The sequence below is a fragment of the Lygodium microphyllum genome, chromosome 14 (genome assembly GCF_053477565.2).
Source record: "Lygodium microphyllum isolate KBCC chromosome 14, Lygodium_microphyllum_v1.1.10, whole genome shotgun sequence".
NCBI lineage: Eukaryota > Viridiplantae > Streptophyta > Polypodiopsida > Schizaeales > Lygodiaceae > Lygodium > Lygodium microphyllum.
Window position 1 is genome coordinate 30,739,192 of NC_141148.1, and position 17,372 is coordinate 30,756,563.

General features: G+C 43.0%; 1 protein-coding gene across 1 annotated transcript; it reads right to left on the reverse strand.

The window, feature by feature from the left end:
• Positions 1–12,137: 12,137 nt before the first annotated feature.
• On the reverse strand, positions 12,138–16,890 carry LOC148025453 (putative laccase-11). Its single transcript, XM_087692584.1, has 7 exons — positions 16,485–16,890; positions 16,126–16,280; positions 15,540–15,787; positions 15,066–15,194; positions 14,125–14,750; positions 13,586–14,006; positions 12,138–13,247 (listed from the first exon to the last, which is right to left on the reverse strand). Exons 1-7 carry the CDS (start codon positions 16,647–16,649, stop codon positions 13,114–13,116), a joined length of 1,878 nt encoding a protein of 625 aa, XP_087548710.1. The 5' UTR covers positions 16,650–16,890; the 3' UTR covers positions 12,138–13,113.
• Positions 16,891–17,372: the final 482 nt, after the last annotated feature.

Genomic DNA, 17,372 nt, shown 5'->3' on the forward strand with positions numbered 1-17,372 from the left:
GCATCAGCCACTACATTGTCCTTGCCATGAGTATGGGTAATCTCAAAGTCATAGTTTTGTAGGGTAGCCACTCATCTACGTTTGGGAGTGAGGTTGGACCGAGTCAAGAAGTATTTGAGCACACGGTGGTCACTTTTCACCTTAAATTTACTGCCATACAAGTAGTGGTGCCACTTTTTAATAGCATGAATGACTGCAACATCTCCTGATCATAGACACGTAACTCTCTCTCTTTAATTATCGTCCAATTTTCGGCTCTCAAATGCTATTACCCCATGTTTTTGCAACAAGACTGCACCAATACCCCGTCCACTAGCATCACACTGGATGGTAAAATTCTTTGAAAAGTCGGGGCATACGAGGATGGGGGTTGAAGTGAGCAAGTCTTTCAGTTGGACGACAGCCGGGACGTACCCAATTTCAAGCTCCTGAAAATTGCGATAAGCCAAATCATCCCATAGAAAATCCTCTTTTTTCAGCCTGTCGGTTAATGGTGCCGCAATTGTGGCATAATGGCAAATAAATCTTCAATAAAAAGAGAAGAGACCAAGAAAACCAGGCAAGGAGGTAGTTGTAGTGGGGGTGGGCCAATCCCAGACACATTGCACCTTCTTAGGATCAGCTTGGATGCCTTTTTCACTCACAAGGTATCCCAAGTACTCAACCTCTGTTTACATGAAGACACACTTGCTTTCCTTGGCAAATAATCGGTGCTCTCTTAGTACATCAAAAATTTATCTGACATGCTTCAAATGCTCATGCAGTGACTTACTGTAAATGAGTATATCATCAAAGAATACCAACACAAACTGGAAAAGCCATGGCTACAATATTTTGTTCATTAAGCTCTGAAACTTAGCGGGTGCATTAGTGAGCCCAAATGGCATGATAAGGAAATGGTACAAGCCATGGTCAGTCCGAAAAGCTATGTTAACTTCATCACCCACCCTCATTTTTATTTGGTGGTAACCGGATCGCAAATCAATCTTGGTGAAGTAGCATGCTCCCTTGAGTTCATCAAGCAAGTCATCAATTCGAGGGATGGGGTATCTATTTTTTACAGTGATCTTATTGAGATAACGGTAGTCAATGCACAACCGGAAGGATCCATCCTTTTTCTTAACCAATAGAACCGCGGAGGCATAAGGGGAAGAGCTAGGCTTTATGAATCCCATTTTAGTGAGCTCCTTGACTTGCTTAGCTACTTCCTCTCTCTCACATTTAGAGAGCCGATATGGGGGTTTATTGATGGGCTTGGCATGGGGCTCTAAGTCAATCGGGTGATCCACAGATCTCTGAGGAGGGAGAGTGGTGGGGGGCTGAAATAGGTTCTCATATTCAGCCAAAAGTCCTTTTAGTGCTGCATTTTGCTTCCCCAAGGTGTGCCGGTCATCATTATCCTTATGCAAATGCAAGACAAAGATTTGGGAGCATTTCTTGAATTCCTTTTTGAGTTGTCTTGCTGTTATAAGCTGAAAATCTCCAATTTCTTTGATTCCCTCCAAATGTACAAGCTGCCCATGCATTACAAACTCCATATACAGCTGAGAGAAGTCCATAGAGATTTTTCCCAACTGCTGAAGCCAATCACAACCCAAAACAACATCCACGGGGCCCATATCAAGAGTAGTTAAGTCCACCTTTGCTATATAATTTTCGGCCAGCATAAGAGACACTTGTGTGCATACATGGGAGCTCACTTCCTCATTTCCATTGGCCACTTGAACCCTAAGAGGTTGCTGTAATTCAGTAGGAACACATGTCAAACGGCCAAGAGTCGATTTATTCACAAAACTATGTGTGCTGCCACTATCTATGAGAATGCATACACTCTTGCCATCAATGTTACCATGTACTTGTAGGATGTTCGGGCTCCTAGAGTCGGTCCATGCATCCATGGAGATCGAGCAAGCTGATATAATGGTAAATGTGGGGTGCAAAGGGTCATTCCCAAGCATGCCATCCATGGGGCAACCACCGGGATCAAAAGGGAACCCGTCCGATGAGTCATAAAATTGATGAGTCTCAAGATCCTCTTCATATTCAGTATTTTCAGCCAGTGTTATCATGGGAGAGTTGTCATGCAAGTCCTATTCCAACTTGTCACTATCTTCTAGCACATACATGCTATTAAACTTGACAATGGCGTTCTTAAAGGGGCATTTGGATGCATGATCAGTCGTGTACTTATCCCCGCATTTAAAGCACAAGCCCTTAGCCTTGCGATCCTTGACAACTTCAGGAGGAATGAATTTTTGACCGTTAGGACTGAAGCCATTCCGTGTCTTATTTTCAGCATACTTTGGGTCACTTTTGGAGGGGGTGCTGTCCCAAAACTGCCATATTTCCTTTTAGCATTAAAAGTGGGGTAAGTGGGAATTTTGGGGCTGCTATTCCCTGCATTGTTGTTGCGATAATTACCGGCATATGGGGGTTTCTTGATAGGGTATCTTTGCTGTCTTGTAATGGGCTGCATGCTCTCATTGCGACGGTATTTCCGACCATATCGTTCAACCAATTCTATGGCTGCAAACAAGGTGGCTGACTTTTGAGCCATTACATCAGCTGAAAGATGCACATCTAGCCCATAAATGTATTCATGCAATTTGGCCTCATCACTGACTGCCTCAACATACATGGATAGGTTCATAAACTAGTTGGTATACTCCCTCACGGTGAGATTTCGCTGATCAAACTGATATCATTGCCTAGCCAAGCGTTCTTTTTCTATCGAGGAGACAAAAACTTGGATTATATGCATCTTGAACTCTTCCCAATCACGAAACTGCTGATTTTCTCTTTGAACAAATCTCCACCATGTGTGGGCAAAACCTTCCAAATGAAGGGAGGCAAAAATAATCTTTGCCTCATCGGTATGGGGGTAAATGAGAAAATAGGCTTTCAATTTAGAGGTCCATTTTTCTATTTTAGCTGGGGATGAGGACTACCCATTAAACTTAGTAAATACAATCTTCTCATGCAGCTCATTTGGGCCTTGCTGTCCATGAATGCCATGTGCTACATGCTGCCCATACATGCCTTGCTGTCCAAACTCTGGTTGTCCAAAATTTCCATAGGGGCCATGCTATCCATGCATTATGTGAGGACCAAATTGCACATTCGGACCTTGCTGTCCAAAATGGCCATGCTGTCCAAAACTGCCATGTACATGCTGCCCATTGCCATGTGCATGCTGCCCATGTACCCCTGGCATTCCATGCTGCCCAAGATTTGCATTAGGCCCTTGCTGGCCATTCCCATGAGTGTGCATATAGCTTCCGTTACGAGGGAGTTGTGGTCCCAAGGATGCTCTTGAAGGATTGGTAATGGGGGAGGGAAGAAGGGGTTCATCATGTCGGGTGGAAGGCTCACCCGTCTCATAAGTGCTATGGGGAACGCCATGGGTACCACCAAGACCTTGTGGGCTACGCTCGGTCTCCAAGGGGGAAGGGCGGTTAGCCTCACGAGGAGGGACATACTCCTTGGGTCGATCTGAGGGGGGTGCAATGGCGGGGATGAGGGTGCCCATGCACTCTATGAGTAAGTCCATCTTGGCCATCATCTCGGAATGACGGTGATCTTGGCGGATTTCCATCTCCCTATGGTGTTGTTCCACCTCTCGATGTCGTTCAGCATGACGTGTCTCGTGTTGGCATAGAGTTTGGTTAAGCATAGATAAGCGGTCCATCTCGGGGGCACCCTCTTCAAACATGTCTTCACGATCGTCTTGGGCTGAGCTAGGATCGTTCATTGAGGCACAGGAGTCCCTTCTTTCATGCTTGAAGTCCTCCTGGGCCTTTGCTTTACCCTTGTGGCCTGCCATCCCAAGTGCAGTCTACCAGACCCCTTGTTATAGAAATGACAATATCTTGAGCTAGGAAGCTCTGATCGCTAAACTTTTTGATTCAAATTAAAGCTCTCGATCCCCTCTACGAGTTATGTAAAAATATCTTTGATAGTAAATGATCAGGGCTTTTCTGTAATCACTTTTTGTGGGCTGACTGTGTAGGACTGCTGTCTGTCCCATAGTATCTCTGAGCACAAAATTGAGCTTATCTCCCAAACCGTAGGGCGGAATGGGGAGATTTTTGGTTAAGATCGAAGGAGGGGATGCCCTCTTAGGATCGAGCTATGGGACTTGCACTTAGTTACACAATAAGGCTTTGCTGTAATTGACTTTTGTGGGCTGATTGTGTAGGACTGATACCTGTCCCACAGTACCTCTGAGCACAAAATTGAGCGTATCTCCCAAACCGTAGGGCGGAATGGGGAAATTTTTGGTTTAAATCAAAGGGAGGGATGCCCTCTTCAAATCAAGCTATAGGGTCCGTGCTCAGTTACACAAAAAGGCTTTTCTGTAATCGACTTTTGTTGGCTGACTGTGTGGGACTGACTGTCTGCAATACCCTGCAAAGACTTTCTCAAGGAGTATACCTTATCCCAATGGTGAGGTGATTATTCCAAGATATCTAGGGCCTCAATGGTGGTTCTCAATGCCACATAGAGCCATACATCCTTTGCATCCGTAGTTCTATTGCTGAGACCATTTCCATGACTGCATACCTTGCCCTTCTAGCATGCATCCACCATACATTTCCAAGTGATACATGACATTACCAATGCATGTAGAGGGCTGTAGAATCAAATGATCAGGGCTCGGGCTATTCCATCAAATGTACGTGCATCTACAAGAATCTTTGGGCTCCGGATCATCGGGAGGTGGGCAAAGTTCCCCCCGGGCCGTGTTGTGCACCCCTTCAGGGTCTTTGATGGCAAGGGGGGGTCACCCCTCTTTTGTCTTGCCACCTCGCCTAGCATCGGGATTTTACTCACCCGGAATATACATGGCAGACATTTATTATTAAGCAACCAGCATGATATGCATTTACAAATTGAGGATTGGGCCTTTCATGATATGCATGATCAATAAGGAAATGTGATGGGGAAGGGGTTACCTCTGCAATTCAGTGACTCACTGATTGCATGACTTACCCTTCTTACAAATTTTTTATCAATCGGAATCAAACAAGAGTACGGTTAAGGATTAGAGTAAAATCTGGATCAATGGAAAAGAAATTGAAAGATTATCTAGCTATGCAAGCATTCCCCTCAGGGTGTGGGCTAATGAGGATGGGAATCCTATTGGCAATTTCAACCCAAGTATTTTTTCCATCTCTCTCATCAAGTGGCTAAGCTCAACAATTGGATGTAAAAGAGAAAGGAAGAACTAATTGATATACCTTGTTCAAGCCTCGAGAAGAGTTATTGGCTGCCTCCTTCAAGAGCTTTGTAGTTGCCCATCTTCTTGCTGCTCGTGGTTGTATGGGGACCTTCAATGTCGTATATCTTCACTTGTTGTTGAAGCTTGTGGCTTCTCCTAAGGCTCTCGGGGTGAGAAATTGAAGGGGATTTAGTGTGCCATGAGCTGGGCTGAAGGTTTCATGGTTGCCATGGCCGCTGCCCACAGTAGGGTTTGAGGTGTTGTCAAGAACTGATGGGGGGGGGGGGGTCAATACCCGTGCCCAAGCTTGCCCAGGGGTGTACCAAGGCTAAGGGATGAAGAAAGGAGGGTTGGGACTGAGCTGGAGCAGGAGGAGTGAGCCAGAAAGCTCAGCGCAAAATGCACCACATTTTTCGGGTTGCTCCCTGGAGGCTCCAGACAAGGCAAGCAAGGCTCAATGCTGCTCTAGATGTTGAGCAAGGTGAGGGGGAAGCTCTGGGACAAGCCATTCCTGCTGAGGAAGAGGAGGGAGCAAGATCTCTGAGGTTCTTGGGGTTGAAGGTTCCATGGCAGCTTGAAGGAAGGAGGAGAGATAAGGTGCTCTTGAAAAGTAACTGAGCTTTTGGTCTTCTCTAACTCTGCTACACTCCTTTTTGCCCAAAACCCTCAAGAAACTTATATGAAAATTAGTGACGACCTGTTAAATTTGTATGCCCGCCTCCAGATGTGTCCATGGTTCTTGGGAAAGCTCCAAGAAAGGCTGCCATAGTCTTCAAGAGGGCTGACAGCCTGCCTAAGTACTCCTGTGTATCTGTGAGAGAGATGTAACTGGGGTTTTCTAACTGTGGGAAACTTGTGAGAACCCTAAATCTATGGGAAAAGAAAAGGATCAAGAACAAAGCTCTGATACCACTTGTAATGAAAGAGACCTAACTATCCTAACTAAGGGAGAGAAGAGAGAGAAGGACTGCAAGAGAAGAGGAAGAGGAGAGAGAAAGACAAGGAGAAGAGAGAGAAAGAGGGGAAAGGGAGGAAGAAGAAGAAGAAGAAGCCATGAAAGCTTTTGAAGGTGAAAAGAGAGAATCTTGATAATTTCTGTGATACCTCAAAATACCCTCTTACACCTTATATACCGTCAGTGTGACTAGTATGTTCCCATGCCATGTTCCCGTGATCCCCGCTCATTACAGAGAGGGTTATCTATGAACAAAAGATAATTGTTGAGTGTCATTCTTTGTTATTCTCATATACTATTGAGAGAGAGAATATGTGAGAGAGAGTGTGTATGAGAGATTGTAAATTTCTATGAAAAACCATTGTATCTACATGAGAGAGATTGAGGAAAAGGCTATTAAGAATATGAAGATGATGAAACATTAATACTATGTGATGAATTGCATTACATATTCATTTATTTGTGTTTCTTTGGTTCTTTGATGGTTTCTATGAAGTCTATGTTAAAGATGTGTTGTGATAAATCATTGGGAGATTCACTATATATGATGTGTAAAGATTTGTGGTTCTTCATGTTTTTTTTTTCTTGTGGTTGACTGTATGAAGAACATGCTTATTGGTGTGACAATATAAAGTTTCTTGTAGTAGTTTCTCAATTTTCCTAGTGTTACTCTGGAGGCTCCATATTTTTTGTGTGTGCAACAATTGGGGAAACTGCTATCAGCAGGCACCAACATAAGTTGAAAATGGAAGCAGTGGTACTATTGAAGAGGAAAAAAGTAATGGAAGATTATAGACTTGCTACTACTATTCAAGAATTGAAGATCTTCATTGCCAAATCCACTTTTTACAAGAAGTGAATTTCTCAATGGTAGAAATATGTCACTATCTTGATGCGAGCTCTATGTAACAAAATGATCCCATTATCTTCTAAAGCTATAGAAATTTGTATCACTATAGCCAATCATTTCACACAAAATTGAAGAGTAAATATACAGAATGAGTATCAATGGAATATCTGGCCTTCATTAAAGAATTTTCAAACATCATCAAAGTACAAGATTTTGAAGAAGCTTCAAGAGTCATGGTTAGTGGTGGAGGTTCACAAGAATAAGAAGGAAAACAGTTGAGATTTGTTCGTGGATACACAACAACAAGATACATGGGATGTTTAGTGTATGGGTTTATCAAATTGAAAACCCATTGGAAGGTAGTAGATAGAGTGTTCTTCACAACTTATGCTATTGAAACCCCTCAAAGTTGGTACTATTAGAACAATGCTACTATGGGAATTCTCAAAAGAATGACTTTTAATACCTTTAGAATGGAATATCTTCCCCTCTATTGTGGAATGTGTTGAGAATAGTAAATGATGCTTGGTCATAGAGGCTAAATCTATGCCTCTGCCCTAAAGAGGCTAGAAGATAGACAAATAATGTATGCTCTAGGAAGAGATATTCAGAATCTCATATGCACAGTGAGGAGAGTGGTACTATCCAAAAATCTATAAAGGCATGTACTTGGTTAACACTCGTAACAAGGCCATAGAACTATCAGTTTGAGTTACTCAAGATTGTCTTTATGAGTCCAAGCTAATTCATCTTGGAGCCTAATTCACTTGAGTTACAATCTCTCATTCTGATAATGTATCGTGTGTTTGATTTGTATCTACCATAGCTAACTAGCTCTTGATCAACTTGAAAGAAAAACCTATTGATTTGACAAAGATGGGAATTAGTGGAAGGAGAGGGGTGTCAACAATGCCTAGAAGCTCAGAATGCATCTACGATCTGCGATAGCAAAAATAGCTTGCCGCTTGCAACTCTACATTACATTATTTTGCATTTCAGTTAAAAAAAAAAAGGTTAATACTAAGGTTAAAACCCCTAGTCCTTAAAGTCCATTCACACCAACTCATCCTTTCTCTGCCACACTTAATTATTCACACATGCAATTCTCCAAAATCCATCGCCATGTCAAGCCCTTTCAATAATTGTCTATCCCAAAAAAATCATGTATCCCGAACTTCATGTATGAGAGTTTGTCAACCCAAGACCATGTACCCATCAATGTGTTCACTTATAAAAGCACGAAGTAAAACAATCATGTCAAGAAGATTGAAGCAAAAAGAGAAGTATCACGCACCAACAAAAGGGATAAAAAGCACAATGAAGAAAAAGAGCATGAAAATAAAGAAGAAGTTCAAAGAGTGCCTAAGAAGCACAAAGAAGATACTTTCCACTGCTAACAACAAAGAATTTTCTATAGTGGATCTCCCTTAGTGTATTTGCTTTATAAAAACCCTTGCCAAAGATATAAAGTCTCAAGTTGTAACTTGACTAGGCTGCTTATGAGCTAGTCTCTCGAGCCATGTTATCATGTAAGGGGGATAAAAGCCAGAAAGTATAGGGACTCATCATTTGAGGGGAGGTGTTGAGAATAGCAAATCATCCTTGGCCATAGAGGTTGAATCTATGCCCTGAAGAGGCTAGAAGATAGACAAATGATGTATGCTCTAAGAAGAGATGTTCAGAATCCCATATGCAGAGTAAGGAGAGTGGTACTATCCAAAAAGCTATAAAGGCATGTACTTGGTTGACACTCATAACAAGGCAATAGAACTATTAGTTTGAGTTAGGACTGTCTAGAATAAGCTAGTAGTAGAAGCTTCATTTGATGCCCTTGCAACACTCTTCAAAGAAGTCCTAAACGTGAGTCAAGTCTCCTTCCAAGCTAGATTTGTCTCAAAAAGATTGATGATAGACCAACGAATTTAGTCCCATTGCCAGTCTTTAAGGAAGAATACAATAAATATCCTAATGTTCATGTAGCCAAGTTCATGATAGCATGTGTAGCCAACAATGTTAGAACCACATAGCATTGATTGGCGATATTCCCCATCACTTTCAAAGGTATAGAGTTTGAGTGGTATGAGAGACAATTTATAATAGGAATATTGGGCATATGGAAAATGTGGAGTTGGCATTTTTCACCAAATTTAGGTGCGAAGGTTTTAAAGAGAGGATGTAAGAGAAGTTCCTCTAGAGAAATGGGTGGAAGCATATATCTCTAGAATGAAATCCATATTGAAAAGATGAACCAACCATAACTTGGATGAAGACATCCTAAAGGGAGTTTTTCTTAGAGGCTTACAACCAGAAGCTCATAATTTTGCAAAGCTAAGAAGATTAATCGACTTGCAAGCTACAATAGAAGGTGTAAGACTCTATGATGAAGTTGAAGGAAGGCTATCAATGACCTCAAAAAGAGGAGTTCTACCTCCTCCAATGCTAGGAATGATATATCCACCAAATGAAGTCCCAAGGACTGTTCTTTACCCCTATCCTCAATGAAGTCAATGGATATATCCCACCCTTTTTAGTTTATTAAGGAGATCACTCAAACAAGGATGTTTTCTTGCACCTATTCTCTTCACCATAGTTGATGATCCACTACTTAAGATGGTGGATATCAAGGTGCATAGAGGACAAATCCATGGTCTCCCTCTACTAACAACTCCTAAATGTGCACCCAACTTTTTGTTGATGATAACTCAAATCTAATTTTGGCTTATAGGGCTAATTTGGGGCTAATATTTATGAGTAGTATGTAGTTCTGAAGCATAAAAATTAGTAAGCTTAAGAAAAACCAGAAGCTCATAAGTTTATAGAGCTAAGAAGATCAATCAACTTGCAAGCTACAATAGAAGGTGTAAGAAGTTTTATCAATGACCTTAGAAAAAGAAGTTCTACCTCCTTCAATGCTAGGAATGATATATCCACCAAATGAAGTCCCAAGGACTGTTCTTTACCCCTATGCTCAAATGTAAACAGTGCCTCAAATAATGGTTCAACCATGATAGCACTAGTCTCAAACAAATTTTCCAATGGACTCTCAACAACAATAGTGGAACCCTACCAAAATAGAAGTAGCAACCAATAATCTCAACAAGAGCTATAAAATAGAATCAAAATAAAGGACCCTCTAGACCAACCTAACCAGTCTATACAGTGATTACAAAGACTTCTCAAACCCTTCTACGAGTACTTCAAGAGAAGAAAATTTGAAGGACTATTTGTCCAATTCAATTGCAAGCGTCGAGAAAGAGTTGATGGATGTGACTATAGAATAATTATAGACACTAGAAGTGAATACCGCTAGCATATCTAGTATTGTAGGAGGTGGAAGAGATGTGATGCAATCAAACACATGGTACAAAAAGTACCATCAAGCAGAACATTTAGCCACTGAATGTACCCAAAAAACCAACTATTCCTAGAGCCTTCTATTCGTAGTGCCTAAGAAAGAATTGCATAGAGAATATCTACTATTTGAAGGAGATGTATGAAAGATCCAGAAAGATGACGAAGCAAGGTTCAACCTGCTAGAATCCAATATGGCAACCCAAGATATCAGCCCAAATCCTAGATATTCTAGTCCTAATTTTGGTCCAAGGAGAATCCCTACCCAAAGTTATAGAGGAGGACAATAGAGAGATCAGAAGTGGAATGTTACAAATGCAGAGAAAATGGTCATATATCCCCAAATTTTCCAAATTCTAGAAGATCCATGGATTACAAGCCTCCATGTAGCCAATGCAAAGAAGAAGGTTATACTACTAAAGACCATCCTACACCAACCCCTATTAAAGCTAATGGAACAAACAACAAATAGAAGAATCAGGAGCTTGCCTTCAATATGATAGAATTGGAAGTAGTTGTAGTTACACATGCCAAGGAAAGACAACCAATAGGTAAGAAGGAGAATGTTCCACTTACAAAAAAGCTATCAAGTTCAAGCTCCCAATAGAGCCAGAGAGCAATACAATACAAGACTGTATAGTGGAGAATAGTCTAGTACGGCAAGAGAATACATAGGTAGTCTAAGATGGAGAACTAGAGGTTCACAAGAGAGAAGAGATGGATATACCTTTAGTAATAAAAAAGGTGGTGATTTAGCCCTTGCTTGAAGAAATAGGAAAAATAAAAGTGGGCATTGCCCCATTCCCTAGCCGGTTGGGACAACCATTGAGTGCTTGGAGATAGTATTCACCTTGGAGAAGTTTCGACACTACCTACTTTTGACACACTTCAAGTTTTATGTGGATCATGAGGTGTCCTTCCTAATGAATAAAGCTGATGATAAAGGCAGAATTATAAGATGGCTCCTATTCTAGGATTTTGATTTTGAAGTGGTCACTAAACCTGGTCATTTCCATGTCTTGGCTAATCATCTATCATGAATCCTTGAGAGTGACAAAGGGGACAAAGATAATCCGAATCTTCTTGATGTTGTTTTGTTTCTAGTAGAGACTATGACTCCATCGTATAAAGACGTTGGCAACCTCTTGGCCACATAACATTAATATGTATACATGCTCACATTCTTGAATTTATAATACATATTTAGAGTTCTCAAAAAATTTTCAATGCAGTAATGCATCAAAGATTTTGTGAACATCTAGACTTAAAAATGCACTACTAGTCCTAAGGTCTACCACAAAAATGGTGGAGGATATGGGATGGGTTATTCAAATATTAAACATAATTTGGTCGTGTAGGGGTGCTCAACTAAGAAAAGCATATCACCTCAATTTGGCGATCACTTACTCCTTACTCTAGGTAAATCTTTCTTATAAAGGGTTACGATAGCTAGTCTTCCCACACGTTTCATTCTATGGATATGTATCACCACAATGGTGGTGTATAGGGACTATGGATTTGGCAAGTTGATCATGCTATTTCTTTGGGTGGCATTGTCCTTTGAGAGGTCTTTGCTCCATGAACGGAGATTTTCCATTCTAATCACATTATGCACACTGCATGGCATATCTTCTTTCTTAGCCTTATGATCACTTATTTGAACTTAGCATTTCTAGCTTCCTTTGTCTTTTGTGTTTAGGTGATGACTAGGAAGCCCTTTGTTCATAATCATAAAGAATGAGTTCTCACATATTTGCCAAATTTCCCTCAAGTCGGCTCCTTTTCAATTAGAACTTCCATGTCTCTCTCATTTTTTGTGTTGGAATATATTTTGGCACCTTAATAGAGAAAATGAAATGCTTTTACATTCAATTCATTCTATGGTTTTGCATCTCCGTAATGGTTGCATACAGGAACTATGGTTTTGGAAAGTTGGTGATGGTATTGCTATGGGTAGGTGGGATTGTCGTTTGAGAGGTCTCTACTCCATGGACGAAGATTATCCGTTCCGGTCACATTATGCATGCTTCATTGCATGTATTCCTTATGAGCCTTGTCACTTATTTGAACTTACGGTTGGTAGATTTCTGTCTATTGTGTCTAAGTGACGACTAGGAGGTTCATTATTCATAATAATAACCTTCCATTTAGAGACCTTTGAAAGAGAGAGAGAGAGAGAGAGAGAAATGGTTAAGGCATGTTTTGTAGCATGCATTGATGTATGATGCTGTCATAGCCATATGTCAACACTACATGCATTGATGCATGTAATGTTGACGCATGATGGTTTTCTTTTCCCCTTGAATTCCAAAGGTTTAATGAGATGATTAGGAATATGGTTTACATGTCCGAAAGCGTGAAGATTTCTTCTTTTCTTTTACTTGGAAAGTCAAATATAATTGCCGCCGCCGGAGAGATGGTTAAAGTTGATGTGCATGTAGTTGTAAAGATTGAAAGAATGAAATGAATAGTGGGGTTAGAATGCAGTTGCACGAGTGGCACAACCAGTTGCACATGTGTAGAATAGTTCTTGGGAGGTGGTTGGAAGCTCGTGGTGTATGTGGGGAATCGGGCCTTCCTTGAGCGGTCCATACAAGCCTCTGTTCACGCGTGACACATTGTGCTTCGAGATGCAGTCATGTGGAGGTGGTGGAAGCTCTTGTTGGTGGCCGGGGCGGATTATATTCCCATCCTTAACGCATGTTGGTGCAAGTATTTGCACAAGTGGCATAATTACTACCCGCATTTGGGATAGTCCTTGGGAGGCGGTGGCAGCTTCTGGTGGGGGGCGCTCCCTTCCTTGACAATCCATACCATCATCATGCCCCAGGATGTGTGCATCTCGAAGTGGCAATGCATGAGCCATGCTCCTGCACAAATTACATGCAAAGAATGAGAAGCATTGATTACAATGGCACGCTGGGCAGTAGTGGTGTTTTTGAGAAGAACAGAAAGAGAGAAGCCAAAACAAATTAGTTGGTTTAGTGTTTCCAATTGGCCAATGGAAACCCTGGAGAATCCGTTTCAAGGCTGGAGATTTTCACCAATTCTGATCCAACATGAACTTCCTAGAACAAATCCTTTCCTAATGCTGGAAGTTTGATGTAGTGGTTCTCCAAGATTTTCCTACTTCAACAATCCTAGCAAAACAATATCTAGCTGTACATGGACATTGCACAATGAGAGATCATAGATGGAGGAGGCATGCCTGGGTTGTCGGTGAAGAAACGGAGAGCGACCCATCCGGCGGGCGGGACGGCGATGGTGTTCATGGCAGGGGGATCAATGAGATTAAAGGACGCAGAGTCGGAGGAGGAGTTGAAGTTGCCGAGCCCCATGCCCACCACGTAGAAGTTGTAGCCATGGAGGTGGAAAGGGTGGCTCTCGAAGAAGCCGGTGGCGGTGTTCTGCAGGACCAGTTGGACGTTTGTCCCCAGCTCCAACTGCACCACCTTGGTGCCTAGTAGCGCATGCTGGTCGACTGGGTCCACGCCCGTGTAATCGTACTGGAACATGGGCACGTTGGGGAAGTCATCTTCGTAGGCCGTCCTTGCCGTGGCCAAGGACTTCCTCCACTTCCTTGGCAGCGGGACGGTGGAATCGTTGTAGTGCGCTCTTTGATAGTAGGCCTGCCACGGGATATGATATGGTATATTAGGATTGGAGCGCTAGACATATCGTTGCATACTTTAATAACCTAATAAGCTTCAAATTACTAAAGCATCAATTAGAACCATTTTGGCTTACCTGGAGAATGGAGATATTGCGCGGGGGCACGAAGGTGACATTGTTGACGGAGGCGCTAGCAAGGCCCGGGCGGCCACCCTCACCGGGGGGCCCATGGCAGGTCTGGTTGACGGGGCACTCCCGGAGGGCAAGTCCCACCGTGAAGAAGAAGTTCCGATCCACAGATTGGGGTATGTCCACGGCCGGGTGCTCCTTGTTGTTCAAGCTCCGCAAGGCGCTCGTGTAGGCCAACGCATAGGCCGAGTCATTGGCCATGGGTAGGGCCGGCAAGGCTAGTCGGGCCAAGCTTAATCTCTCTGTGGCGTATGTCATCCTCGGTCTCTTGTAGCGTAGCACGCCCGTCGCAGGTGTTCTCGGGAATGTCACGAAGGCTGGCGCAGGCGAGTAGACGGCCGCTGCTATCGCGTAATCTGCCTCCTTCTGGTCCGCCATTAGCAGCACGTCCGCTGTTTGTCCCGGCGATATCACTATCACTTCCGTCTCGTAGGGTTTCGTGTATGAGCAATCCATCTCCACCACCGTCAGCCTATGCCCAGCTATCGAGAAGAACATGTGATCGTTCATGGCCGCATTGATCACCCTCAAGAGATATGTCTTACCCTTCTCTACCATGAAGGTGGTCGTATCTATTCAAAAGGGAATATCATGTAGCATTCGTTAGATTGCGATTATCAGTGGCATACACCATATCATTCAAAAGAACTTGAGTAACATGTTAACCTTCACAAGGCCTTGTACTTATTTCTGTCGTTTAACTTATAAGTCCTTGGTGAGTTTACATGCATCGGTCGAGATATTATCCTATCATTTTTATACTTTCTAGTAGAGTTAGCCTAGTAACCTGTCCCTTTTGTATCTACTAGAGCCACGCGTACGTCTAGTTGACACCCGTTACAAAGGTTCAAATCCAAAGTGTGCTTCTGAAGTAAAATTATCCCTACCTCGTTGCGAGCAATTATACAGAAAGCCTGGTTGTCCATTGATTGTAAGCGCATCGGATATGTTGAACCCAGCTCCGCTAGCTAAGGCCTCCTTCTCTATCAACTCCACATCCGTGTTCCACCAGTCTCCTGCACATAACATCATCATTTAAGGAACACCCTTAAGCGATCCGTCCTATGAAAGGATTAAAAGTGTAGCATGCGTGTGCTGCAGGTGGGTGCACAGCTGGTGTGCCTGGATGACTATACTAGAGCTCCTTTCTTTTCACCCGGTTTGTAGAAAATCCCAATTCAGATGAGTGTTACACTGTTGTTGAGATGTAGCTGCGCTAAATTTCATCTCTCTACTCTAGTACTCATTCGTAGCATCATAGTGATGCATCTTTCATGTAGCTGACAGTTTTATTATCACTTCTAATGTGGTAGACCTCCTTTAACAGCAGTTGGCAGGAGCTACTCTCCCAGTGATCATACCTAGCAAGATTGGGAACTCGGCGACGGGTTGCTTGGGAAAAGGGTAAGGGGTGCCGCCTCTGGGACGGATGATGAAGGCGCCATATACAGTGGCGCGAAGCCAATTGATGTGGGCATGCCAAAAGAGGGTGCCCGACTCCTTCACCACCGTGAAGTTGTAGTTGTAGTGGGTCTTGGGTTGCAAAGGGCACTGGGTGATAAAGGCAGGCCCGTCTGCCCAATTCGAGAAGAACTGGCGCACGCCATGCCTGCAACATACACAGTCGTGTTAATGGTGGGGAGGTGAAGATGAATTATGAGACTTGAGCATCACAGAATGAACCTTAGCCTTCACAACTAACGAGACCTGGTGACGCCAATTATGTACACGGTGTTTTATGAATCCTTCATAATATAGTACTGCATAGGAGCTGAGAGCAGGGTTCGGAAAAAAAAATTTGAGGAAGAGGAAGTAAATCCTTTTCATCATCATTTGAGAAGGAAGTGTCCCCTATTGGGACCCATCAGAGTCTCCTTACTCGTGCCCTACTCTTTAAAATGAAACGGAGAGCTCCTACTGGCTCTGAAGCTGATGATCAATAGTTACCAGTGAATTGTGATGTTGGTGCCTGCCAACTTGTTGGACACCCTCACTATAACTCGGTCTCCTGTCCGGACGTACAGATTCGGCCCCGGAAACCGCCCATTCACGCTCACCAGCTGCTTCGTATGACATAGCCGAGTTATATTCGCGTACTTTACCTGCAGCCATATTTTCCATTAGTCAAGATCACGAATATATGTTTCACTTAGCCGATCGACAGAAAGTAGTGGATTAACGCGCCACCTAATCCGTGAACAATATATTCCTTCCTTGATGCTTTCTCTGAGCCGATCATGTGAGAATACATGGAGGTTGCAACCAAAAACTCAAGAGGCCATAAGTACTTATTTCCCATTACGTACCTTGAAGTGCAAATAATGGGTCATGGTCCCATCCTCGTTCACAACGGACTTCGCACTAGCATTAAAACCGACCAGCTGATGAAGGGATAATGCTACTGTAGTAATGAGCACGCTTAGAAAGATTAGGTTCTGGATAAGGTCTGATCTTCTCTTCCGGCTGATCATGATCGTACGTGTGGGTGGGGGGGAGGGGGTGAGAGAGCAAGTATATAAGTGGTTGCAGCAGCTGATTCGCAACAGTTGTAAGTGGACGCAGTTGTGCCCAGCAGATCAGGATGTAGGCTCGAGAATGTAATATGGTAGAAGGTTACTGCTTGATGTGGCGAGAGTCGGCTGATTTGAAGCCTGAATGTAGCAGGGTGCCCTTTTATATAGTCCTCATAGCCATCCATCGCTTAGCGCGTGGTGATGCCCTTGCAAGTTGCCATGAATCAGTCTCCTATGAGACCACGGTGATGCGGACAAAATATCCTACGCTCCTTTATGTTTTCTTTTTTCTGCGATAACGCGCTATCTGCAACTGACTTAGCCAGGCGCGTTGACTTGCACAAATCCGTGAAATCGTCTTTTAGGCTGCAAGGTTAGTTCATGATGCCGAGCTGTTATGATTTACGTTTGATTACCCACTGCCCAGTTAGTATTCATGCAGTCCGCGTGCGTCCTTATTATCAAATTCGTGTGCACTGTGGCCTACAATATGGCGCTAAATTTGCCCGCACTGGATCCCACGGGACATCTGACGAGGAGTCACTAATAGGGAAAGAGATTCAACAGATCACACATGAATTTCAAAGTCAGCGCGTGATCACTGATCAAGGTTCGTGCTATCAAGCCTCAAACCTTAATGCGTGGGTAGTTGACAATAAAATGGGTCAAACATGTCGCACG